Source organism: Myotis lucifugus, unplaced genomic scaffold, assembly GCF_000147115.1.
Source record: "Myotis lucifugus unplaced genomic scaffold, Myoluc2.0 scaffold_18, whole genome shotgun sequence".
Lineage (NCBI taxonomy): Eukaryota > Metazoa > Chordata > Mammalia > Chiroptera > Vespertilionidae > Myotis > Myotis lucifugus.
The window spans coordinates 8495436-8521236 of record NW_005871066.1 but is presented as its reverse complement, the minus strand read 5'-3'; the positions used below and the strand labels follow the sequence as shown (position 1 = coordinate 8521236).

The 25801-nt window shown below is 42.5% G+C and overlaps 2 protein-coding genes and 1 non-coding gene across 4 annotated transcripts in view; 2 read left to right on the top strand and 1 right to left on the bottom strand.

Annotated features, from left to right (window-relative positions):
• The window catches only part of COG5 (component of oligomeric golgi complex 5), a 172125-nt gene extending 162709 nt beyond the window's left edge, over nucleotides 1-9416 (bottom strand). Inside the window, exon 1 of one of the 2 annotated variants that reach the window (XM_006085383.3) lies at nucleotides 9222-9416. In XM_006085383.3, coding sequence (XP_006085445.1) covers nucleotides 9222-9315 — 94 coding nt within the window. In that variant the 5' untranslated portion in view covers nucleotides 9316-9416. Of the gene's footprint in view, nucleotides 1-6705; nucleotides 7234-9221 lie in introns of those variants that run through there. The other variant, XM_023751073.1, reaches the window with a different exon arrangement.
• A 13-nt stretch (nucleotides 9417-9429) lies between these two features.
• DUS4L (dihydrouridine synthase 4 like) lies at nucleotides 9430-24814 on the top strand. Its single transcript, XM_014452804.2, is given in 9 exon segments — nucleotides 9430-9561; nucleotides 12116-12225; nucleotides 14351-14408; nucleotides 14411-14486; nucleotides 17979-18100; nucleotides 20975-21092; nucleotides 22132-22254; nucleotides 23250-23476; nucleotides 24180-24814. Coding segments are annotated over 7 exon segments (951 nt in total). The 5' UTR covers nucleotides 9430-9561; nucleotides 12116-12225; nucleotides 14351-14371; the 3' UTR covers nucleotides 24428-24814.
• On the top strand, nucleotides 20568-20703 carry LOC111825244. The gene has a single exon (XR_002828404.1). It is a non-coding gene; the product is annotated as a small nucleolar RNA SNORA42/SNORA80 family (small nucleolar RNA).
• Nucleotides 24815-25801: the final 987 nt, after the last annotated feature.

Here is a 25801-nt window from a genome sequence, read left to right as displayed (position 1 = left end):
CAGTACTTATGAAAACACCTTCAATTGTCTATATGCACTATATGTGTGGTGTGGTGTGTGTGTATACACACACACACACACACACACACCATATATGGTGCTCCTTGAGGGCAAGATCTTTATTTACTACCACATCCCTAGAGCCTGAACAATGCCTGACACATGTCAGGTACTCAATATTGGTTGAAAGAATTAATTAATTTATTAATCAGCTGGAAGTATCATTCTGCATTCTTGACTACTTTCAAAGTAGAGTTGAGTAAAAGAAGGAGACTTCTACTTTGGCTTAATTCTGAGACACATTTCCTTCCAGTTTGTAAAGTAGTTCTCAGAATTAAGAGTGTGCCATGCAGACAAGTGGAGGGCCATTCCAAGAAGAGGGACGGTTTAGAGGGCAGCACATACCATGGCACATGTTCAGAAACGAGGGGAATACTGACTTCAGTATGTCTAGACCACAGTGTGTGTGTTGGCCAGAAAATGTTAATAATAATAGGAGTTGTGGTTCCAGAGGAAGGTTGGGGGAGGGAGGGCAGTTTAAAAAGAGGATAGTAAAACATCCAAATGTTCAAACTATATTGGTTTTAAAGCCAATAAAGAGCACTATCAGGTTTGTTTTAATAACAGTTTCTAGCCCGGCCAGTGTGGCAAAGTGGTTGAGCATCGACCTATGAACCAGGAGGTCGCAGTTAGATTCCCAGTCAGGGCATGTGCCCAGAAGGGGACGTGCAGGAGACAATGGATCAATATTCTATCTCATCATTGATGTTTCTAGTTTCTCTCCTTCTCCCTTCCTCTCTTAAATCCATAAAAATATTTTTTTAAGAACCCTATCTACGCCAAAACCGGTTTGGCTCAGTGGATAGAGCATCGGCCTGCGGACTGAAAGGTCCCGGGTTCGATTCCGGTCAAGGGCATGTACCTGGGTTGCGGGCACATCCCCAGTGGGAGATGTGCAGGAGGCAGCTGATCGATGTTTCTCTCTCATCGATGTTTCTAACTTTCTATCTCTCTCCCTTCCTCTCTGTAAAAAATCAATAAAATATATATATATATATATAAAAAAAACTTTAAAAAAAAAAAAAAAAAAGAGAACCCTATCTAATAATAGACAAAGATTGAAATTAACCGTACCTCCGCTACGCATCCCATTGGCTAATCAGCAAGATATGTAAATTAACCGCCAACCAAGATGGCGGCCAGCAGCACGCAGTGGAAGTGAGCAGGAGGCTTGCTTGCTCCAGTGATGGAGGAAGCTAAGCTTCCACCCTGCTGCTGCCCAGCTCTAAGCTCCACTCTAAGCAACAAAGTTGCAATTATAGCAGCTAAACAAACCCTAGATACCTGCTTTCAGCAGGCAGTGGCCTCGGAGCTGGAGCGGCAACAAAGTTCCAATTATAGAAGGTAAATAAATCCCAGAATTAAAAAAAAAAAAGAAAAAAAGGAGAGGCTGGGAGCTTCAGTCGCCAGCGGGCTTGGCCAGCCTGAAAACCCTCAGCCCCTCATCCAGGCTGGCCAGGCACCCCAGTGGGGATCCCCACACTAAAGAGGGTGCGGGCAGCCTGAAAACAGCCATCAGCCCCTCATCCAGGCTGGCCAGGCACCCCAGTGGGGAACCCCACCCTGAAGGGAGTGTGACCAGCTGCGAACAGCCATTAGCCCCTCACCCACGCTGGCCAGGCACCCAAGTGGGACCCCCACCCTGATCCGGGACACCCTTCAGGGAAAACCAGCCGGCCCCCACCCATGCACCAGGCCTCTATCCTATATAGTAAAAGGGTAATATGCAAACTGACCCTAAGAGCAGAAAGACTGGGAATGACTGATCACTATAACATACACTGACCACCAGGGGACAGACGCTCAATGCAGGAGCTGCCCTCTGGTGGTCAGTGAGCTCCCACATGGGGAGCTCTGCTCAGCCACAAGCCAGGCTGATGGCTGTCAGTACAGCGGTGGTGGTGGGAGCCTCTCCTGCCTCCTCAGCAGCGCTAAGGATGTCAGACTGCAGCTTAGGCCTGCTCTCCACTGGCAAATGGACATCCCCCGAGGGCTGCCGGGCTGCCAGAGGGATGTCTGATTGCCATCTTAGGCCCAATCCCCCGAGAAGCAGGCCTAAGCCAGCAAGTGGTCATCCCCTGAGGGGTCCCAGACTGCGAGAGGGCACAGGCTGGGCTGAGGGACCCCCTCCCCCGAGTGCACAAATTTTTGTGCACTGGGCCTCTAGTCCTATATAATAAAAGCCTAATATGCTAAGTGTCCAGTCAACCGGTCGGCCGTTCAACCAATCAAAGCATAATATGCTAATAATATGCTAAGGCCACCCAACCGCTCGCTATGACATGCATTGACCACCATGGGGCAGACAGTCGACCAGTCAACCAGTTGCTATGATATGCACTGACCACCAGGGGGCAGATGCTCTGACTGGTAGGTTAGCTTGCTGCTGGGGTCCAGCCAATCAGGACTGAGTGAGATGGGCCAGACACCCCCTGGAACCCTCCCGCGGTCCCTCCCTGGCTGGCCAACCTCCTGTGTCTCTCCCCAGCTCCGACTGTGCACCGGTGGGGGACCGTGGCCTGGCCTGCGCCCTCTCACAATCCAGGACCACTTGGGGGATGTCAGAGAGCCGGTTTCTGCCCAATCCCACAGGGGGAGCACCGCTCAGCCAGGGGTGGGCAAACTTTTTGACTTGAGGGCCACAATGGGTTCTTAAACTGGACCGGAGGGCCAGAACAAAAGCATGAATGGAGTGTTTGTGTGAACTAATATAAATTCAAAGTAAACATCATTACATAAAAGGGTACGGTCTTTTTTTTTTTAGTTTTATTCATTTCAAACGGGCCGGATCCAGCCTGCGGGCCGTAGTTTGCCCACGGCTGGCTCAGCCAAAAGCCGGGCTTAGGGCTAGCGAGTGCAGCAGCAGTGGCAGGAGCTTCTCCTGCCTCTGCAGCAGCGTTAAGGATGTCTGACTGACGGCTTAGGCCTAAGGTAGTGGGGCCTAAGCCGAGAGTTGGACATCCCCCAAGGACTCCGGGACTATGAGAGGGCACAGGCCCAGCTGAGGGACCGCGCCGCCCCCCGAGTGCACAAATTTCATGCACCAGGCCTCTAGTCTTTACATAAAGATGAACATAAACATACTTCAAGGATAATGCTTATTAACATTCAAGAATTATTTTAAAGTTTGTGTATGACAGATAATGTTTCTCTCTCTCTCTCTCTCTAAGTATGACCTCAGATGCAGATTAGAAAAAAAAAGTGTCCATTTAAAAAAAAATTTTTTTTAATCTATTGGGGTGACACTGCTCAATAAAACCATACAGGTTTCAAATGTATAACTATATAACATCATCTGCATACTGTATCATACACTCACTTCCCAAAGTAAAGTCTCTTACTGCCACCATTTATCCCTCTTTGCTCTCTTCCACCTCCCCCCACCTCCTTTTCCCTCTGGCAATCACCATACTGTCGTCTATATCTATGGGTTTTTTTTCCTTCTTAAGCTCATCATCTTTTTCACCCAGGCTCCAATCCCCCTCCCCTCTGACAGCTGTCAGGCTGTTCTATGTTATCTATGATTCTGTTTCTAGTTTGTTTGTTAGTTTATTTTGTTAATTAGATTCCACATGTAAGTGAAATCATAAGGTGTTTTCGGACTGGCTTATTCACTTAGCATAATATCCTCCAGGTCTATCCATGCTGTCACAAAAAATACAATCTCCCTGTTTTTTCATAGCCGAGTAGTATTCCATTGTGTAAATGTACCATAGCTTTTTTAAAAAATTATGTTTATTGATTTTTAGAGAGAGAGAAAAAAAGAGAGAAGCATCAATGTGAGAAAGAACCATCCATCTGCTGCTTCCCACACATGCCTCAACCAGGGATTGAACCCACAACCTGGGCATGTGCCCTGACAGGGAATCGAACCAGCAACCTTTCGGTGCACGGGACCATGCCCACTAACTAAACATACCAGCCAGGGCTACCACAGCTTTTTTTTTTTCAGCTACATGTCTATTTTTTATTCAATATATTAAATATATTAATCAGAAAAGTCACATAATCCAGGAAAATACACAAATATAAATGTCAGAATGTCATTTGTCTTCCTCCTCGAGTGAGTTTATGTACATGTGGAAGGAGGTGGCAAGAGAGAGTCAGTAGGAAGAGACTGCAAAAGGCTTGCCCAGGTTGGTGGGTCCCATCCCTCCCTCTCACCCTCCTCGCAACCTCAACCTCTTCCTTCCTGTATTTGCAGCAGCATTTGGCTTATTTACAGCACAGCAGTGTGTGTTAAAAATGGTTTATCTTACAAAAACATGAAGGCCAGGGCTGGGATGGGGGGTAAGACAAATAGAAGGGGTCTCCCCCATGAATGCATCCCCCTCTTCCAGGGGGTGAGCTCCTGGAGCAGGTGAGGAGGCCAGTCAGTCTGCAGCTCCAGCCCCGGCGGGGGGCGGTGCTCCGGGGGATCCAAGGTCCATGGGCTCAAAGCACGTGGGGTGGCGTAGGAGTGTGCGCACACGGTGCACACGTGTCCCTAGGCTGGGGTCAGAAGGGCAGCATCTCCATAAAGATCTTGTCGACGATGGGCGGAGGGGGCACCAAGTCCTCCAGCTTGAAGTAGATGTGCTGCAGGCCTTGGGTGCACAGGGTCCGTAGCTCGGGCAGCTTGCCCAGCAGGCGGGACAGGCAGCTGGCCGGCTGGGGCTCACCCGCCACAGCAGAGATGTGCTCCTTCAGGCAGCTGGCGATGCGGTTCTGCAGCTCCTCCACCCGCCGAGGCTCCTGTAGCCCGCGCCGGTCTGTGATGAGGACAAGTGTGGAGAGGCACGCAAAGGCAGAGACATCAACAACCAAGCTGTGCAGGGACCGAGAGGCCAGAATGCTGTCGATCCAGTCGCCGAAGCCCCAGCCGGTGTAGCACGAGGCCCGAGCAGAAGATGAGCTTCCCCTCGCCTGGCTTAGACCGGTAGGCCAGGCGGAGGATGAAGAGCTTTTTTATCCACTCATCTACTAATGGGTATTTGGGCTACTTCCAGATCTTGGCTACTATAAATCACACTGTGTCCACTTGATTTATCTACAAGGAAGTCATTGGAGACCTGGGCAAAGCGATTTCAAAGGCATAGCAGGAGGGTGACTGGGTCCTTGAGCAGACAAAAAGAAAATCTAGAGCACAAGGGGAGGGCAGTCCTTAGTTAGGAGCAGAGACTTCACTTCTGTTGTAATTGAAAGTATGAGAGAAAAGGGAAGAAAAGATGGCTGCAGGTTCAGGTTTAGCTTATAGGTTTGATGGCAAGAAGTGGAGAAAGCTCACATCTGGTAGATTCCTTCTCACTCTCTTTTTTTTTTAAACTCAGCCGAGGATATGTTAAGGTTGAGAGAGAGAGAAATGTGAGAGAGAAGCATGGATCCGTTACCTCCTGTACAAGCCCCAACCTAGGTATGTGCTCTAACCAGGAAACGAACCTGCACCTTTTGGTGTATCGGATGCTCCTCCAACCAAATGACTGACCCAGACAGGGCTTTTTTTTTTTTTTTTTAAAGGGAGGTTAAAAGTCATTTGTTAAGTTTCAAGGGAGAGGTTTGAAAAGAGTAAAGAAGATTTAAATAACCACTATGGAAGATGGGTAAGAGAACTAAACAGGAAAATATAAAAGGCACAATTGAGTAATATTTAACCTCCCAAAACTGATTAGTTTCTGGAATGCATCCTACTGAAATATATACCTATGTCTGACATGTGCTGTTTCTTCACTTCTTCTGGGGAGTTCTATTTACACTTAAAAAAACAACTCTATCTAGACTTTCCTGACACTCCCCTAACTACTCCCCGTTATCATCCTCCTCTGTACATATTAATGTTTTCCTTTGTACACAATTTACTACTACCCTTACAGCCCTATTACAGTGGCTGTCTTTATAGCTCTATAAGACTATTTCCCCTACTAAAATGGTGAGCTACTTGAGGGTGGAAACTGCCTATATACCAGGAACTAAAAATTTCACTCAACTGAATTTAAATTAAGATACAAAGATATATTAGACAGAATCTAACCTACAGAATCTAACAAAATCTAGTTCAGAAAACACCACCATTAGTATTGGCTGGTGTGGCTCAGTTGGTTGGGCATCACTCTGTGCACCAAAGGGTCACCAGTTGGATTCCTGGTCCAGGGCATATGCCCAGGCTATGGGTTCCATCTCCTGTCGGGGTGTGTGTGGCAGACAACCAATCCATGTTTTTTCTCTTACATGGATGTTTTTCTCTCTTTCTCTCTCCCTTCCTCTTTCTAAAAATCAATAAAGGCATATTTTTTTTTAAAAAAAGGAAAACAAAACCATTAGTTAAGTTTTGACAAAAGTATATATGTTATGAGAAGCCAAGTAATTACCCTAGCTCCGTGGTCGGCAAACTGCGGCTCGCAAGCCACATGCGGCTCTTTGGCCCCTTGAGTGTGGCTCTTCCTAAGCCTTAGGAGTACCCTAATGAAGTTAATAACAATGTACCTACCTATATAGTTTAAGTTTAAAAAATTTGGCTCTCAAAAGAAATTTCAATCGTTGTACTGTTGATATTTGGCTCTGTTGACTAATGAGTTTGCCAACCACTGCCCTAGCTGGTTTGGCTCAGTGGACAGAGAGTAGGCCTGTGGACTGAAGGATGTGGGTTCGATTCCAGTCAAGGGCACTTGCCTGATTTTTGGGCTCCATCTCCAGTAGGGGGCATGCAGGAGGCAGCCCATCAATGATTCTCTCTCATCACTGATGTTTCTATCTCTCTCTCACTCTCCATTCCTCTCTGAAATCAATAAAAATAAGCCAAATAATTAAGGGCAATAACAACATATACAACAGTCAGAGAAAACAATTTAGAACTGTCAGATGTAAGAAACACCCAAATCCTGTAAGAATTTTCATGTGTTTAAGCCAAACTGATGACAACTGCCAGGAAGCAAAATCTCAATGGATTTGAGAAAATGCTCCAGAGAAGACATAAGGGGTTACATGAAATCCATTGGTGGTAGATTAGGGAGGCAGAAGAAAGCAAAGCTAGGAAATCTCTAAGATTGGATAAAGGGTAAAATGAAAAGACAAATACTTCTTTTATGCAGGGCGTGGCTATACAGTTAAGCCTCGGACTGAACAGTTGGCAAAGTCACAAACAAGTCCCAGCTTAGAGGGCACAGTCCTCTTAGCATAATTAGGCTTGACCTTATGACGCTCTCTAGATCTTATCTGGGCAGCTAATGGGCTGAGGGAGATACAGCAAGTGCTGCCAAAACGAGTGAAACTCGTAAGAACATTGTAACTATGGTGACCACTACCTTGTTTACCTCTGGCTATAAAATAAAGGCTCAGCTTGCCTCTGGATCTCTCTCTGTGGCCTCAGCCAGGCACAGGAAGATCCATCTACCCAGCTTATTCTCTTTGTCTTTTCTTCATCCATTCGCTGCCCTCTGGCTCGGCACACTTTTACATTGGTGGGTACTGGATAGTTAACAAGTAACACAGCAAATAGAGATGGTATGTGGGAGAACAAGATAACAATGAGGGGGTTCTGTGGTCCGGTGTTCTGGTGGGAGATTGTGCCCTGAAGGGTATGGCAAAAGGGAGTTACTCTGACATTCCAATGATATGTTATTGTAGATGCAACAAGACAGTAGACAGGCTCAGTTAAAGATTGAGCTTTGTCAAGAAAGACACCAGCCTAGGACATGACTAACCATCCCAATTCGTTTTCAGTTAGTTTTAATTGCAGACCATCCTATGTGGTTACTTTAGGTCTCTGAGTTTGTATGGCTTACCAGGCAGGCCTCCCCTGAGCTTGTCAGGTTTAGTTTGTGCCCCCCCCCTTTTTTTTAATATATTTTATTGATTTTTTACAGAGAGGAAGGGAAAGGGATAGAGAGTTAGAAATACTGATGAGAGACAAACATCGATCAGCTGCCTCCTGCACACTCCTCACTGGGGATGTGCCCGCAACCAAGGTACATGCCCTTGACTGGAATCGAACCCAGGACCCTTGAGTCCGCAGGCCGACGCTCTATCCACTGAGCCAAACCGGTCAGGGCTGTGGCCCCTTTTTCATCCACAGAACTTTCATTTATAATCTACTATGGTCTCCAGATGTTTGCATATGATTCTTGCTGTGATGTTCAATTCTGCACCTACTATATGCAAGGTGATGCTATTAACAAACACTGTGGAATACAAATAGTAGTTTTACGATGAGGTAGAAAAGATTAAATTATCAAATTATTTTAATACATGGTCGAATGTGACAATTCAGAAAGAAAATGAAGAACAGATTAGAAGGGTCTTAGGACTCTGAACTTGATTCTGAAGAATAAGAGATGTGGGGCATGTTGACTGAAGTAATACACCTTAACGTGCTTCTCAGATGTATTCTGTTGAGCTTATCTTCTAACATCTAGCAATTTCTATCCAAAACTGACAATAAGCCTGACTATTACATTCAATTCCTATCGTTCATCCCAGCCTGAACGAATGCTCCAGGAGTCCTCAAACTTTTTAAACAGGGGGCCAGTTCACCGTCCCTCAGACCGTTGGAGGGCCGGACTATAGTTTAAAAAAAAAACTATGAACAAATTTCCTATGCACACTGCACATATCTTATTTTGAAGTAAAAAAACAAAACGGGAACAAATACAATATTTGTATTTGCATGTGGTCCGCGGGCCGTAGTTGGAGGACCCCTGTTCCAAACCCTCTCCGACGGCTGTGGATAAACGCCTTTAAGGAAACAAGCGAACCTGCAGGAGATGCCACGTGTGCGGCCCCAGAATGTAACAGAGGGGACGTCCTTACAGGTAAGTCCCTCTTTCTCCGGCGCCTGCCGTCTGCTCTCGTCCGACACTTTTCAGGGGATGAGACGCTTCACCCTTCGGCCAAGACCCGCGGCCCCGGCCGGCGGCTGCCAACGCGCGTCCCCCGTCCCGGGTCCCAGGACTTCAGGGAAGCCCCGGGCGCGGCGAGGGTGGAGCTGCCAGGAGGAGCCGCCAGAAGCCAGCTGTCCCAGGGCACGAGCCGGCAAGGCCAGCACCCGGGCGCCGGGCGCCGGGCGGAGGGGAGTGGTCCCGTCGAGGCCGGAAAACTTTCCGCAGAGCCACGGGTTAGGCCCCCCCCGGGGCCCGGGGCGGAGCAGGGCAGCCCCTCCGCCCCACGACCCGCCCCCCCGGCCTCCTTACCGTCCTGCAGAAGCTCCCGGACAGTCGCTGCCGCCGCCCGAGAGCCCAGCGCTCCGGCTCCGGCCCCAGCGCCGCCGCCGTCCTCAGCGTCCATGTTGTCAGGTCCCGCGTGATGACGTCACGGGCCTGCCCAGCCCCAGTGGTGACGCCCACTCCCGGCGCCACCCGCTCCGCCCGGCCCACGGCTCCGGACCTGCCGGGTGAGTCGGCTTCATCGGCCGCAGCTGGACGGGTCCTGACTGGGAGCCTGCGGGTCCCAGCGCAGCCAGGAAGCCGGAGCCCGGAGCCCGCGGGCAGCGCCGCCCGCGAGGGCTGGTGTGACTCCCGGGCCGCAGAGAAGGTGGGCGCCGGGACGTGGCCGCAGCGCTTATCGCTAAAGCAAGTATTTAACCTCAGAACGAGGGCCCCTCGGAGGCCGGAGAGGAGAGCGGGGGTTTGTGGGAGTTCTGCCGGCTTTCCCCGGGCACAGCTGGAGGAGCTCTGCCGGCTTTCCCCGGGCACAGCTGGAGGAGCTCTGCCGGCTTTCCCCGGGCACAGCTGGCGGGAGCTCTGCCGGCTTTCCCCGGGCACAGCTGGCGGGAGCTCTGCCGGCTTTCCCCGGGCACAGCTGGAGGAGCTCTGCCGGCTTTCCCCGGGCACAGCTGGCGGAGCTCTGCCGGCTTTCCCCGGGCACAGCTGGAGGAGCTCTGCCGGCTTTCCCCGGGCACAGCTGGAGGAGCTCTGCCGGCTTTTCCCGGGCACAGCTGGAGGAGCTCTGCCGGCTTTCCCCGGGCACAGCTGGCGGGAGTTAGAGGTTAGTTACCCAGCTTTCTCTGTCCCACGCCCGGATTCTCAGCCCTGAGCTAAGGCAGACGGGAAAGGCCCGGGAATGCCAGCCGCCGGGGTGGGTAGTGGGAATTAGGGAGAGCCCGGAGTCGGTGCAGAAGGAGGACCGAACCAGGAAAGAACACGTGCACTCAGTCTCTGTCCTCTCGCCCAGGAGGTCCGACCTGCTTTTCTGCTTCCGCTCAGTTTCAGCCACGTGCTTTGAGCGATGCCAAACTTGCTCATATATATTACAAACGGATGGGCTTTCCGTATCTCAACCAACAGTGCTGAAGCTGTAAAATCCAGTTAGTTCTCTTGCTCTGGCCGGTTTGGCTTCCTGGATGGAGCCTCGGCCTGCGGACTGAAGGGTTCCGGGTTCGATTCTGGTCAGGGGCACATGCCCGGGTTGTGGGCTAGATCACAATTGGGGGGCATGCCGGAGGCACCCAATCGGTGGTTCTCTCTCATCATTGATGCTTCTATCGCTCTCTCCTCTCTTCCTCTCTGAAATCAATAAAAATATTTTTTAAATGAAGTTCTCATCTTCTCCGCTGCTACATCTGCATTAGTTATTCACCTAGATTTCTCCCAAGATAAATGCTGATAAATTAACAGAGCAACCACGTATGTAAGAAGGTTAATTTAAACATCCTCCTATATAATAAAAGGCTAATATGCAAATTGTCCCGTCAACTGGGAGTTTGACAGAGAGTTCAACTAGGGGCAGGGCCCGCAGGCCAACCGCCTTTGACCCCCTACCCCTGGCCAGCCAGACCCCACCTGTGCACAAATTCGCACACCGGGCCTCTAGTTTCTTTATAAAAAGAAAATGTAATACAACTTTATATACACACAGGGAACTACTTTTTCCCCCCAAATCAGAGTTAGGTGGTTCTCTTAGTTCTGCTAAGAGTATTTCAAGAAGTTGCAATAGTAGTAATTACCCTGTGCTAAACACTTTTCTAAGTACTTTATAAATCTAAATGCATTGAATACTTAAACAGCTCAGGTGAGCAAGTCTCATGGTACACCGCATTGTGTTTTCTCTCTTTTTTAAAACTATGTTTTTATTGATACTAGAGGAAGGGAGAGAAACATTGATTGGCTACCTCCTGGGGATGGAGCCCACAACCCAGGCCTGTGCCCTGACCTGCATAGAACCAGTGAACTAACTCTAGGAGCATGGGACTAGCTCAACCAACTGAGCCACACCCAACGAGGACTTGCTTTCTCTGTCTCTGGTGTTTCCTAATATCATTTGTTTGATCTCAATCGTGATAGGCTTGATGGTTTTGAATAGAGGTCAAACAAATTGTCAAGGGCGGTGTGCTCAGACTCAGGTTTCATTATCTGAAATACACAAAATTTAAATCTTTCATGTTAATAGGGTTATCTTTGAAATATAAAATTTGTTTTTCTTTGCTTGGCCTTTCCACTGGATGGTACCCACAATCCAGGTTTGTGCCTTGACTGGGGATTGAACCAACAGCCTTTCAGTATAGCTACACTGGCCAGAGCTGCACCGCAAGAATTTAAAAAACATGCAATTTAGTCAGAGGCACTGACCTCTTCTCCAAGATTGTCAAATAAAAAGATAACAGCAGCCAGCACAACAATAGCCGTCTGGTGTGAGTGAAGCAAAATTACACCTGCTCTGGCCTGGTAGCTCAGCTGGTTACAGCATCATCCCAATATGCCAAGGTTGTGAGTTTGATCCCTGGTCAGGGCACGTACAAGGATCAACCAATAAATTCATAAGTAAGCGGAACAAATAGATGTTTCTCACCTTTCCTCTCTAAAATCAGTAAATTAAAAATATATATTTTAGCCTAAACCGGTTTGGCTCAGTGGATGGAGCGTCGGCCTGTGGACTGAGGGGTCCCAGGTTCGATTCCGGTCAAGGGCATGTACCTGGGTTGCGGGCGCATCCCCAGTGGGAGATGTGCAGGAGGCAGCTGATCGATGTTTCTCTCTCATCGATGTTTCTGACTCTCTCTCTCTCTCCCTTCCTCTCTGTAAAAAATCAATAAAATATATTTGAAGTCACAAAAGCCAACTTTAAAAATTATACCTATTTTTTTTGTCAGATTGGAAAAATAAGTATTTTTTGGTGTGCTGCAGAAGAGCATGTGTGCCATGAGATGAAAAAGGTTGAAATCACTGCCCTGCATTATAAACTCGAAAAGAATCTTAACAGGTATGTAAGGCCCATACCAGTCTAGGCCCTCTCACTCTTCAGTTCAGTTAGAACTCAGACAACACCAAATTACTAATGGTTCACGGAAAACATCCAGCATTTTCCAGCATCTGGTTTTATACTGTTGTCTGTAGCTGGACACTCCCCCATCTCCCACGTAGTGTCAGCTGACGCTTTCCTTCCTCCATTGTTGACTCCCCTCACTTCTCTAGACAGTTATTTCCACAGTGGTTAAACTGTGTGCGTGTGTGTGTGTGTGTGTGTGTGTGTGTGTGTGTGTTGGAGCTATTGTGTATGTCTAAAATGTTTTTTAAGGATATAGGAAATGTATTTTCATCTCTTTCCAACATATAGGAGGAACTTAATATTTGTTGAATGAGTAAATACATGTTCATGCCTTCAAAAACTCATGAAGAGACTGATATGTGTTATACTCTAGAAAAGTAATTGCAAATTGCACATAATAACATAACAGAGGAATGGGTGTAGTAGGTAAATAAGATCAACTCTATTTGGGATTCAGAAAAGGCTGTCAGGATGGGGGATTATGAGTATGTACAGAAACTGGGACAATGAAGATGTGCTCAAGATTTAATTAAAGGTACCACTTGGTTGACACACTTAGGGGAGATGGAGAAGTAGAGGGAACCCTAGGTTTCTGACTTGGGTGAGTAGGGGTGGGTGGTGATGGCATAACCAAGATATGAAATGCAGGAGAGAAGAAACAGGTTTAACTCGTGAAAAGAACTACTGTTTTTGTTGCTTATACTCCATATACGTGGCTTACGTCATTCTAATGAATTTTTATTATAAAAAAGATTAGATGCCAATAACTCTGAATTTTTAAGTCAGGCTAATTAAACAGTGATTAGTAAAACTAGTTTTTTGTGTTTTTTTTTTAATTTTTACTCTTTTTTTTTTAAATATATTTTATTGATTTTTTACAGAGAGGAAGGGAGAGAGATAGAGAGCCAGAAACATCGATGAGAGAGAAACATCGATCAGCTGCCTCCTGCACACCCCCTACTGGGGATGTGCCCGCAACCCAGGTACATGCCCTTGACCGGAACCGAACCCGGGACCCCCCAGTCCGCAGACCGACGCTCTATCCACTGAGCCAAACCGGTTCTGGCTAAAACTAGTTTTTCATATTCCAACTGTACATACTACCTAAGGAAATTGAAATAATTGGTTTATGTTTAGGTTACACCAGTACTTTCAGTATTAGCCAAATAAAAAATTTCATGTTGAGCAAGTTAACCTTCCTGAAGTTGGTCCATATCTGTTTCAAACTTCCTAAGGGCAAATATTGAAATATGAAAAGCAGCTAACAGTATGAAATTATAGAATTTTAGGTATAGCAACTATAAAATACTATGAATTACTGAATTTAATCATTTGTTCCTCTTTCAGTATAAAAGTGATTTACTATGTAGTTATATATTTATATAATTGAAATTTTCACTAGATACTAGCACATTTAAATTTTTAAAATAATAAAAGTTGGTGGGGTCCTTTGCCTTCTGATTCAGGTACAAAGAATAGGACTTGAGAATAAGAATAAATAGTAAATATACCAGTCTATCTTTGGAAATGCTAACTACTACTTAAAGTTGTTCAATTAATGCCATTTAACTTTCCTGGATAAAACTTTAAAAGTGCGTCATACACCGATGATAAATGGAATTATTTCAATCAAATTTCCTGGTTTATCATTGCCAAAAACTAAAAAATAACATGAAAAAGTATAACCTGATATACCATAAAAAAAGATTTTGTAGTTTTCAACATCTTGATTATTTATTAATTTGGACAGAAAATGTTACTATAATGAGTTAAGTATAGAATTTGAAACTGTTAGTGTTTGACATGAACAAGCATAATCTGTACAGAACATAAATATCATAATTTCCCAAAGTGTTAAAACTATCAGTGACTTGTAAATAGAGGCAGAATTTTGTAATATCCTATTTGATACTGTGAAAAGAAGCTAAAAGGACTTCGAAGCCCACTGGCCTGATGAAAAATGTGTGTTCTTGGCAATTGAAATTGTTAGAATGATAGGAATTCATCTAATAAAAGTACCTTTTCTCTATGTAAACTGATTGTGGGGTTTTTTTCCCAGATTTGAAACAAATTTGTGTTCATGAAGAATGACTGCATACAAACCACAATATGTCAAGAAAGAAAAAAGATCCAATAGAACTGTTTCATTCTGGGCAGCTGGTAAAAGTCTCCGCCCCAATGGTTCGATATTCAAAGTAAGTATTGTTAAATGGTGATTTCCTTTTTATGCTCTTACTTTTTAAAAGTAAGGCCACCTCACCACATGTCATCTTCCAACACTTAACTTTTGAATCATGATCAAGGCTTGAGTCCTGGTGTTACCACTTGCCTAATATGTGTGTGGTCCCTCCCCAGCTGGCAACCTCCCGTGTCCCTCCCTGGCCCCGATCGTGCACCGGTGGGGTCCCTCAGCCTCGCCTGCACCCTCTCGCAATCTGGGACCCCTGGAGGAATGTCAGAGAACCAGGTTTGGCCTGATCCTGCAGGCCAGCCCGAGGGACCCCACTGGTGCACGAATTCATGCACTAGGCCTCTAAGTATATCAGAATTTCCTTTTTAAGGCTGACTGACATTTCATTGTACATATATATCACATTTTGTTTATTCATTTATTAATTGATGACCACTTGATTCCTTCCATCTTAGGCTATTGGGAATAATGCTGCTATCAACATGGATGTGTAAATATCTCTTTGAGAACCTGCTTTCATTTATTTTGGGCATATGCCCAGAAGTGGAATTGTGGGATCATATGATAATTCCATTTTTATTTTTTTGAGAAAACTCCTTATTGTTTTTCATAGCATCTATACCATTATACATTCCCATCTGCCATGCACAAGAGTTCTGATTTCTCAACATCCTCACCAACACTTGTTTCTGTTTGCCTTTTGTTTTGTTTTATTTTTTAGAATAGTTTATTGATTTTTAGAGTGAAAGGAAGGGAGAGGGGGATGAAGAGAGAGAAACATCGATGTGAGAGTGCACCATGGATCACTGCCTCCTTCATGCTCCCTGCCATGGATCAAACCCCCAACCAAGGCATGTGCCCTTGACCCGAAATAGAACCGTCAACCTCCTGGTGCATGGGACGACACCCAACCAATTGAGCCACACTAACCAAGGCATTTATTTGTTTGTTATTATAGCCATCCTAATGGATATAAAGTGGTATCCACTGTGGTTTTGATTTGTATTTCTGTAGCGATGTTGAGCTTCTTTTCATGTGCTTTTAGCTATTTGTGTATCTTCTCTGGAGAAATGTTTTTTTCAAGTCCTTTGCCCATTTTTGAATCAGGTTGTTTGTTCTTTTGTTGTTGAGTTTTTGTTTACTATTGAGTTTTGAGAGTTCTCTATGTATTCTAGGTACTACTCATCAGATTTATGGTTTGCAAATATCTTCTCCCAGTATACAGCTTATCTTTTCATCCTCTTAATGAACTGTCTTTTGCAGCGCAAAAGATTTTTTTAATAATTAAGTCTAATTTATCAGTTTCTTTCTTCTGTAAATTGTGCTTTTGGTGTGAAGTGTAAGAAATCTTTGTGTAGCTCTGGATTCTACAGATTTTCTTCTATTTTTTTCTCTAAAAGTCTTACAGCTTTATGTTTTACACTTAAGTCCATGATCAATTTTGAGTTATATTTTTGTAAGTGTGAGGCTTAGGTTAAGGTTTTTGTTTGTTTGTTTGTTTTTTGCTGTAGAAGTCTAATTACTTTAGCACCATTTATTGAAAAGGCTATTTTCCACTATTTAATTACTTTTGCATTTTGTCAAAAATTTATTGGGAGTATTTGTATGTCTCTTTATCTGGATTCTTTGTTCTGTTCCATTAATCTATGTGTCTATTCCTCCAACAATACCATACTAGAGCCAGCTATATAATAAATCTTGAAATCAGGTAAACTGAGTCTTCCACTTTATTTTTCTTTTTCAAAATTGTTTAGCTATTCTAGGTCATTTGCTGTCCTCATTTTATGATGATGTTGTCTATATATACAAAATATCTAGCTGAATTTTCACAAGAATGACATTAAATATTCATATCAACTTTGAGAGAATCGAATTCCTTACTATGCTAAGTCACCCAACTCATGAAGACAATATGTCAAGATTTATTTAGATCTTATTGGATTTCTTTCATCACTTTGTGTAGTTTTCAGCATGTGAGTTCTGTATGTGTCTTGTTAGATTTACACCCATTTATTTCTCTCTTTTTGAGTGATTGTAAATAGTATTATACTTTTAATTTTGGTGTTCATGTGTTAATTGCTTGTATATAGATATAAAATTGATTTCGTATGTTAATCTTATATCCTGTAACTTGAACTCACTTTTTGTTCTAGGAGCGTTTTTTGATAAATTCTCTGGGATTATCTATGTAAACAATTATGTCATCTGCAAATAGGGACAGTTTTCTTTCTTCCTTTCTATCATATGCCTTTGATCATGCCTTATTACAGTGACTAGAAGTTCCAGCACTGTGTTGAATAAGAATGATGAAAGCAGATATCTTTGCTTTGTTCTTAATCTAGGGGGAAAGTAATCTATCTTTTACCTGTTAGTATAATGTTAGCTGTAGGACTTTTTGTGGGTGCTGTTTATCAAGTTGAGAAAGATCTCCTATTTTTCTGAGAATTCTTTTTATGAATGAGTATTATTTTGTCAAATGCTTTCTCTGCACTGATTAATATCATGATTTTTTTTTCTTTAGCCTATTAAATGGTAGATTACATTGATTCTGAGTATTGAACCTTCTGTTTTAACTGTTGTTTTTCTGACACCACTACAGCAGGGGAAAGATGAGGCACCACCTCATTACAATCAGGTGGAGGTAGAAGTCCGGGTTCCCCATTTGGTCTCCTTTGACACTCTGAGGGCAAAGGGCTCCTCATTACTGCTGAGCAGCGGGGAGAGTTCCAGGTGCACATGGAGTGGGTGACCTGGTAGCTCCTGGGCATTGAAGAAAGTCCTGGTTCTATTCGAAGCATGCTCTGATACTACTCCCTGTGGGGAGGGAGGAGGAAGTCCAGACTCCCCATGAGGTCCCCACTGATATCTCTGAAGGCACCTTGTTACTTGCCAGCAAGGATTCAAGTCCCAGCTACCTACCTGGCCTTTTCTGATACTACCTTGGCGGGTGTTGGAGAACCTTGTCACAGCCTTGGAAAGGTAGAAACCGAGGCTCCCCACTCAACCTTTGTGGAGGGGAACCCACAGTTGTTTGTTCTTGGTGTTTGGCTGGAGTTGAGCTGCTATTGTGTACAGTTTTCTGTCTTGCGAGGCTGACCCTTTCCTGGCTGTTTGGCTAGGGAGAGCAGACTTGTTGAGGCTCTTTTGTTTGCATATGTTGGTATTTCCAAGTTGCCAGCTTCTTCAACTCCAAGTCTGGGATATTTGAGGTAAAAAGAAAACCCAAGAAACTCACCATTGTTATTCCTCGGGTCCTGAGTTCACTAGCCTGTTTTCTTCTCTCCACCTTTGAGAAATTTTCTCTTTTTTTTTTAATAAATAAAATCCAGGGGTTTTAGTTATACTAAGCAGGCAGTATAGGGGAAAGTACATCTCCGTCTTCTAATACATAGACTTTTCCTCTGATAAATATTTAATAGTTAACTAAATGAAACTTGGAAGTACATATGATTGGGGTGATTTCTAAACGTCTAATTAAAGTTTTATCCCTTTACAGGTTAGCTTTTAGAACACTAGTAAGAAAGTACAATTGTGATCTGTGCTACACACCAATGATAGTGGCTGCTGATTTTGTCAGATCTGAAAAAGCCAGAGACAGTGAATTTACCACAAACCAAGGTATGTGAAATTCAGAGTTTGTTGACTTGGTAAAACTTAAAAATCCCAATTCAGAGATTTTATTTTTTAATCTTTTAGTATTTAATGTTTAATAAGTCTTTGTAAAACACATTTTTACTGAGGTATCTTCAAAATGGTATACAAAATACTAAGCCTTCCTTAGGGCCCACATTCTCTCACCTAGACTATTAGATTAGATTCCTATCTCACTGCCCCCACTCTTGTCCCAATCTAAACTATCCTCCAAACAACCCAAAGTGACCTTTCTAAAATGTAAACTTGATCACTTCTCTTAGACCTCTTTTTGCCTAAAGCAGTGATTCTCAGAGTGTGATTCCCCAGACCAGCAAGACAAGCTGCATCTGGAAACTTGTTAGAAATGAAAATTCACTGCCTCAACTCCAGGCCTACTGAATCAGAAACTCTAAGCCTTCCAGATGATTCTAAGCTTGCTAAAGATTGAGAACCACTGGCCCAAAGAGTAAAATTCTAGCACCTGTGAATAATATGTAACATTCTTCATGATAGCCTCTGAATACATCCTCAGCTTTCTTTATCTTCCATTAGTTTTTCTCCAGAGCCCACTGACTTTATTACTCACAAATGCTAAGTTATTTTAAGGCCCATGCTCTATTCTCTCACACTTCTCTACCTAGAATCTCCTTCTCAGCCATGCTTATCCCTTATATCCCTATTTCTCTGGCAAACAACAGTTTATGCTTCTTAATCTAGCTCTGGAATTTTGTGGCTAAGGTACTTTCCTAATCACCCTCCACTGGTATTATTTCTTTGAAGCACAGTCTTTAAATGTTGCACTTAATCCTACTGTGTTATAATTTCCTCTTTGAATACCTGTGTCTCCTCCTGGACTGTGGGCTCCCTGAGACCTGGAACTGTTTCTTACTGGTTTGTATCCTCAGTTTCTAGTGCAGTATTAAAAATATATTAGAACCATAAAAAAATGTTAAACTGAAATTCTATAACTCTCTTGAGTTACAAAGGGGAAAGCACCCTACATCCTCAGGAAAAGGCAAATTTTCTGGTCCCAGGATAATACTGTAAATTAGTGGAACTAGGGTGATACCCAGAAATCTGCATTTTTGGCAGACACCCAGTAAATCTCAAACAGGTAGTCCTCAAAAAGTCTTTAGAAAAATTAAAATACATCTATCCAGAGTTTTAACACTAACCCAAAGATGAAAAAAAAAATTGTCCTTTAAAACCTAGGAAAGTTCTGATGTATTTGGCTGTATTAAAATTTAAACTTTTATATGTAAGAAAATAGCACAAATATACTCAAAAAACAAACTAAAATTGGGAAAATGTTTATGATATTTTATATTTATGCTAGAGCTAATTTCATTGTTTTATAAAAAATTTAATAATGAAAAGGGATAACTAAAAGAAAAATTATGCATATAAAAATGTACAAAGAATATGGAAAGCCCAGAAAGAAAAATATACACTATTGGATATACAGCATAGGATAAGTTATAAAAAAACAAGAATTTGATCCATATTGGTATGTATCTATGTTGGTTTTGGAACTCAGTTCCTTCATTCTGCTCCACTAGGCCAACTGTTGGGTCCGAGCCCCTCTGCCAGGGGCTGGACCTCCTTGAACGCCAGGTATTCGATGACAGAGAAGCCATGAGAAGTTGTGGGTATATAAGAGAGTCTTTATTGTGGGAGCCAGTGGTTAAGTAGCCATTGCTAACAAGGAGCCACTAAACAAAACAGTTCTTCAAAGCAAAGTCCCATACAGTAGCCGTGCCCCAGCTGGGTAACAATACATCTTTCCCACACAGCAACAGCAGCCTCTGTACCGACAGCCATTATCTGAGCAGCCACACGCTGCCTGCTGGTCATTAACATTTTATACTACTTAGACAAAAGAGGCTTCTTGCCAAATAGTGACCTCAGTCTTTTGGGTTATAGAAGGGCACACTTGTGCAGTGTACATACAGATTACTGTGGCCTTGCTCTTGCACCTGTGTATAGCATCTTAGCCTTGAACAGTTGATTAAGATTCCCACACTCAGAATGGCCTTGAACATCCGGTGTACTCTGAATAGGCCCTCCACACTCTAATTGACCTTGAGCATCTGAATAGGGTCCCCACAGTTGGTAAATTGTTTTGAAAGAAGTTTTTGTAATGTCTATCAAATGTTAGATGCTTGTCCAAAAGTTACACACCTAGGAATTTACCCTCTGAATGTACTCACAAAAGCATGTGAGAGTATCCTCATCACATTGTTTGCAATAGCCACAAATGAAAAACAATCTAGAAGTACACTATGTGGTTCATCTATATACAGTGGAATATGCCACTGAAAAGAAAATAAGTCTAAGTACAGCTCCCAGACACATCAGGTTAAAAAAAAAAAAAAAGCATTGTAGCAATGTACATAGAATGTTCACATTGGTTAAAAATTTACAGGTACACATAAAATTGTTCTGGAATAATGCATGGTCATGATTTATGGGGGGCCCTTGTCTGTGGGCCTCTCATAGTGGACCCATGCCAGAGGAAGTTGCAGCCTCAAACCATTGCCCAGCCTCCTTACCCTTGGGCTGTGAGCACTGAAGGGGGCTGTACAGTATAAAAAAAAAATTGTTCTGGAATACAGTAACTAATTCTCACCTTCGGAAAGGGGTCTGTTTGTCAACAGTATTGTACTTTTCATTTTATCAAACCTTACACTTGAATTTGAACTAAATGTGAATTGCTTTTTATTTAAAATGTTTAAAATTATTTTAATGCTCCCTTGTTTGGACAGATACTTCTGAGGCTAAAAATAGTTGTTTTATATTGGTATCTCGTGTGTATGTGTGTTTTTGTGAATTTTAATGTTGAGCTATTTGTTTTATCAGGTGATTGCCCATTGATTGTTCAGTTTGCTGCTAATGATGCAAGACTTTTATCTGATGCTGCTCGTATAGTCTGTCCTTATGCGAATGGAATAGACATTAACTGTGGTTGCCCTCAGAGGTAAAGCTCAAAAGAAGTTGGAAGAATTTTCAAAAAGATTAGAAAAAACTATGTGAACATGGTAAACTATCTTTCTAGTTTTCCAATAATTAAAAAGTAAAGAAAATAGAGTTAAAGCACTTAAGCTCTAACTGAGAAGAGAAAAACAGGGAACATACACGCAGAGATATTTTCTGATGGCTAAAACAATGTATAGACCCTTGACAGCTGTTTTACCTCACCACTAGAATTTTTTAAAGTATGGATCTGCCTTGAACCTCATCCATAAGTAGCTATATGAGACACTGATGTTTATAGCAAATTCTAAAATGTATTTTTACTGTCATCTCAGACATATGTGCTCTAGAAACTATGGTTCTATGATTTGGGAGCTTACCACTTATTTTCTCCCAATTAATTTTCTGTATAAGAATACCTTCTTATAATTACCTTTCTTTCCCCTATACCACAATTATTTGGTTGGTTCTAAATAACTGTGTATTTGTAGGATGTACTTAATTTGACAATATCCCTATGTTTCTGACACTGTACTAGATTATCTGACAATAATTCAAAATGTGTCCAAATAATAAAATCAAGGTTTTAAATACAGCATAATCCAAATCAGATTAGACATATTTGTATGCTCATTAGGAGAGTTAAATAAGCTATTTAGTGGTGTTGGAATGCTATAAGCCAAACAACTCTCTATTAAGACTAATAAAACCTCTTATGTATAATAAACATCAAATTTGGAATTTAAAAAATCTGAAATAATTGAAATTAATTACAAGTACTTAAATCTGTTTTGGTTGAATGGATAGTAATTTAATTTTCTGACTTGCCAATGAAAACCATTTCCTAAGTACTTTTTGATCTGGGAACCTGTTTTCCAAATCTTAAATTGGTCCACTTAGAAATGTTGGGTCTATGAATTGTAAAAATCTGATTCCATTCAAGATTGCTAGATAGAGAAATAGTAGATGCACTTACAGTGCCTTTAGAAATGTATCTTCTTTTTCAACTACAGTTTATTTGTTGTTGTGTTTGCTTCATAAAGATGGGCAATGGCTGACGGTTATGGAGCTTGCTTAATAAACAAGCCAGAGCTTGTTCAAGATATGGTGAAACAAGTAAGAAATCAAGTGGAAAATCCCAGATTTTCAGTATCTATTAAAATAAGGTAAAAATATTTTAATCTGTGTAGTTCTTTACTTAGGAAATAAAAGAATATTCCTTCTTTTGGGGGCTGCAGGATTGTCTTTCTATCCTTAACTTGTAGATGGTGTATAGAAATGTTGAAACAAGATATTTAGTAAATGGATATATACAGTATTTTTATATATATATATATAGATATAATCCAGAGCAACTTCCTCTTTGTATTGTTTAACAGAAATGAAAACATCCCTTTATTATTAAAAACTTTTATCCAAGCCTGGCCAGTGTGGCTCAGTTGGTTGAGCGCCATCCCATGCACCAGGAGGTCACCAGTTAAGTTCCTGGTCAGGGACATGCTCAGGTTTCGGGCTTGATCTCCGGTGTGGGGCATGCAGGAGGCAGCTGATTGATGTTTCTCTCTCATCAATGTTTCTATCTCTCTCTCCCTTTTTTTGAAATCAATTTTGTAAAAAAATTTAAAAACTTTCCTCAAAAAGAAACCCTTAACTTTTTCTATGTACTACTTAATTAATGCTAAGATACAATCCTGGTACCAAGAGTAGAAAATAGGAATGGTATTTGCACTAACATTTCACAATGAAAATAAAATAAACCAGGAATCAGTTTTTTGGTGATAGGTTAAAAACATATTTCAAGATAAATGAGTATTATATTCTCCCACTTGAGGAATGGGCACACACAAGCAAATATTAGGATAGCATCTTTCAATTCATGTGTGTAGTATTTGGCTGACATTTTCAGTTTCGAAAGCCAAAGGGGAGGAGCACTAGGTAAGATAAAACTTGTCATCTTATTGTTGCCAATAGTGAAACAGCTACATTTGAAATCTTAAATTGGAACTGATCCCTGAGCAAAAAAAAACCCTTACTGATAGTGGCGTATAGTGATAATATGATGTAGAAAAATTACATGATGTTTTATATGACATATTATTTAGTTATTAATTTTAGCTTTGATTTGTGCTATAAAAAGGTGGCTATAATTTTGAAATTATAGGATCCATGATGACCTTGCAAGAACTGTGGATCTTTGTCGAAAGGCTGAAGCAACGGGAGTTTCCTGGATTACAGTCCATGGAAGAACTGTTGAAGAAAGACATCAGCCAGTTCACTATGAAGCCATTAAAATAATTAAGGAAAATATGTCTATACCTGTTATTGCTAATGGAGACATCAGAAGCTTAAAAGAAGCAGAAAAAGTGTGCCATATTACTGGGACAGAGGGTAAGAAAGAAGTACTTGAATTTTTGTCTTTTAACTAGCAAAAAAAGTGGGGGTAGGAGAATAATGTTAATGTTTTCATTATTTTTCTTTAAATTGGAACTATCTTTTTCTCTTGTGTTGGTTAAAGCTAAGCAATTTATTAAAATGATGCTTAGGAACAGTAGATTAGTTGAGGTAAAGTCATTCTTGTTACTGCCACCATCATATCCAGTGAAAGACTAGTTAAGAATCTTACAGATAGCCTATTAGTAAAATGGAACACCTAGACTAGAACTGAGAGTGAGCGAACACAAGAGTAGTCAAAGGAACCAAAAGAACCCCAGCCTTCTATGCAGTTTCATTATCCCCTTAAATTACTGGCAGACCAAACCCTGTGATACCTACTGCTAGGTGGGAGAATGCAGATAAAACTTAACTTCAAGCAAGCCCAATTTATGACAATTTGGATTTACCCTTAACAGAAAGCCTAAAGATTAATTGCTTAATGTAGAAGTCTTAATAAAATAAAAAATATCTGTAACTACCTTTAAACTTATAGAAACTTTAAAAAATTGTATTATAATTGAATTATACAGACTAATATCAGGGTATTGTGAAACCTTGTAATATACTTTATTTTTTAATATTCTCAGTTTGTTTGAGTGTGACCTTGTAACTATGAGTTCTTAATATGTGGATAAATGTTCTATGCTTTAATTTGCAGGTGTGATGGTTGCAAGAGGACTCTTAGCAAACCCAGCCATGTTTGCTGGATATGAGGAAACCCCCCTGAAATGTATCTGGGATTGGGTTGACCTTGCTCTTGAACTTGGAACTCCGTATATGTGTTTCCATCAACATTTAATGTACATGATGGAAAAGATAACTTCAAGGCAAGAAAAAAGAGTATTTAATGCTTTGTCAAGCACATCAGCAGTCTTAGATTACCTTACAGACCATTATGGGATGTGATTGGACTTCCTAAGTTGTTTTAATATGTACTTTAAAGGAATTGTGTTTTTAACATTTTTAAATAAATTTTTTTATTTTAATACTAAAAGTATGACTCAGTATCTGTAAGTTAACATGAAGTATGTTTTTAATAAGAAAAAGTGCAGAGAAATGACAAAACAAATGCCAACCTCTGTAAAATGAAAAGGAACAAGACATTCTGTATAGAATGCATTCAGGGCTTAGATTAAAAGTTCAAATTGAAAAATCAAAGTGTACTTCCTGAGATTTATATGTATGGTCACTGATGTAATGTCTAATTATGGGTGTACACTGGAAACTAATACAATATTGTATGTCAACTGTAACTGAAAAATTTAAAAATAATAAATACATAACATTTTAAAATACAAGTATAATGTAACCCTGGGAAATGGTCATAGGAAGAAAATACCCATGCCTACATTGTTTCCCTTTCCTATCAGTCTGCAAGCACCCTGAAGTTGATTGCCTCTTTCCAACCCATGGACAAGCGCAGTAAAACACAGAGTAGGTCTTCACTGTACTATTCCCAGTCTCAGAAGAACAAAATGTTGCTCAGCTACCCAATCCCGACCCTTCTATTTAACTACAGGTTATTTCTGGACAGTGAAACCGATTCTATCCTAAAAGGGCCTGAATAGAAAAGGAGTCCATTTCAAACGCGAGTTCGCAGAACTTACACCACCCTATCTAATCCTCCCCTTCGCGCCCTTTCCTTCCCCCCGGGCCCCAGGAAGCTCTATCAGAAAACTCCAGCCCTAGCCGGCTTGGCTCAGTGGATAGAGCATCAGCCTGCGGACCGATGGGTCCCAGGTTCGATTCTGGCCAAGGGCACATGCCTGGGTTTCGGGCTCGATCCCCAGTGGGGGGTGTGCAGGAGGCAGCCGATCAATGGTTCTCTCTCATCATTGATATTTCTATCTCTCCTTCTCCCTTCCTCTCTGAAAACAATGAACTATATTTTAAAAAAGAAAAGAAAGAAAACTCCATTAAGGACGCCTGCCACCCAAACCACAGTTTCAGAAATTGGAAGTCGGCACTTGGGAGCCCGAAGCACCGGTCAAAGAGGCTGATTCCTCTAATTCCATCTAATTCCATCGCCAATTAGAAAGCAATGATTGCTGACCCTCGCGTTCGCGCCGCCCGGGACCCCCGCGGGGACCCGAACCCGGGGCCGGAGCTGGACGCGCAGACAGAGCGGGCCCAGCGGCGGGTCCAGCTGCGCGCGGGGCGGGGCGCGCGCCCCTCCCTCCCCCGCGCGGCGTCTGACGTCGGCCGCGTCGGCGCCCACGGGCAGCGCGCGGAGCTGGCGGCCGCAGGCGGGGCTAAGGCCGGGCGTAACCCGGGGCCGCG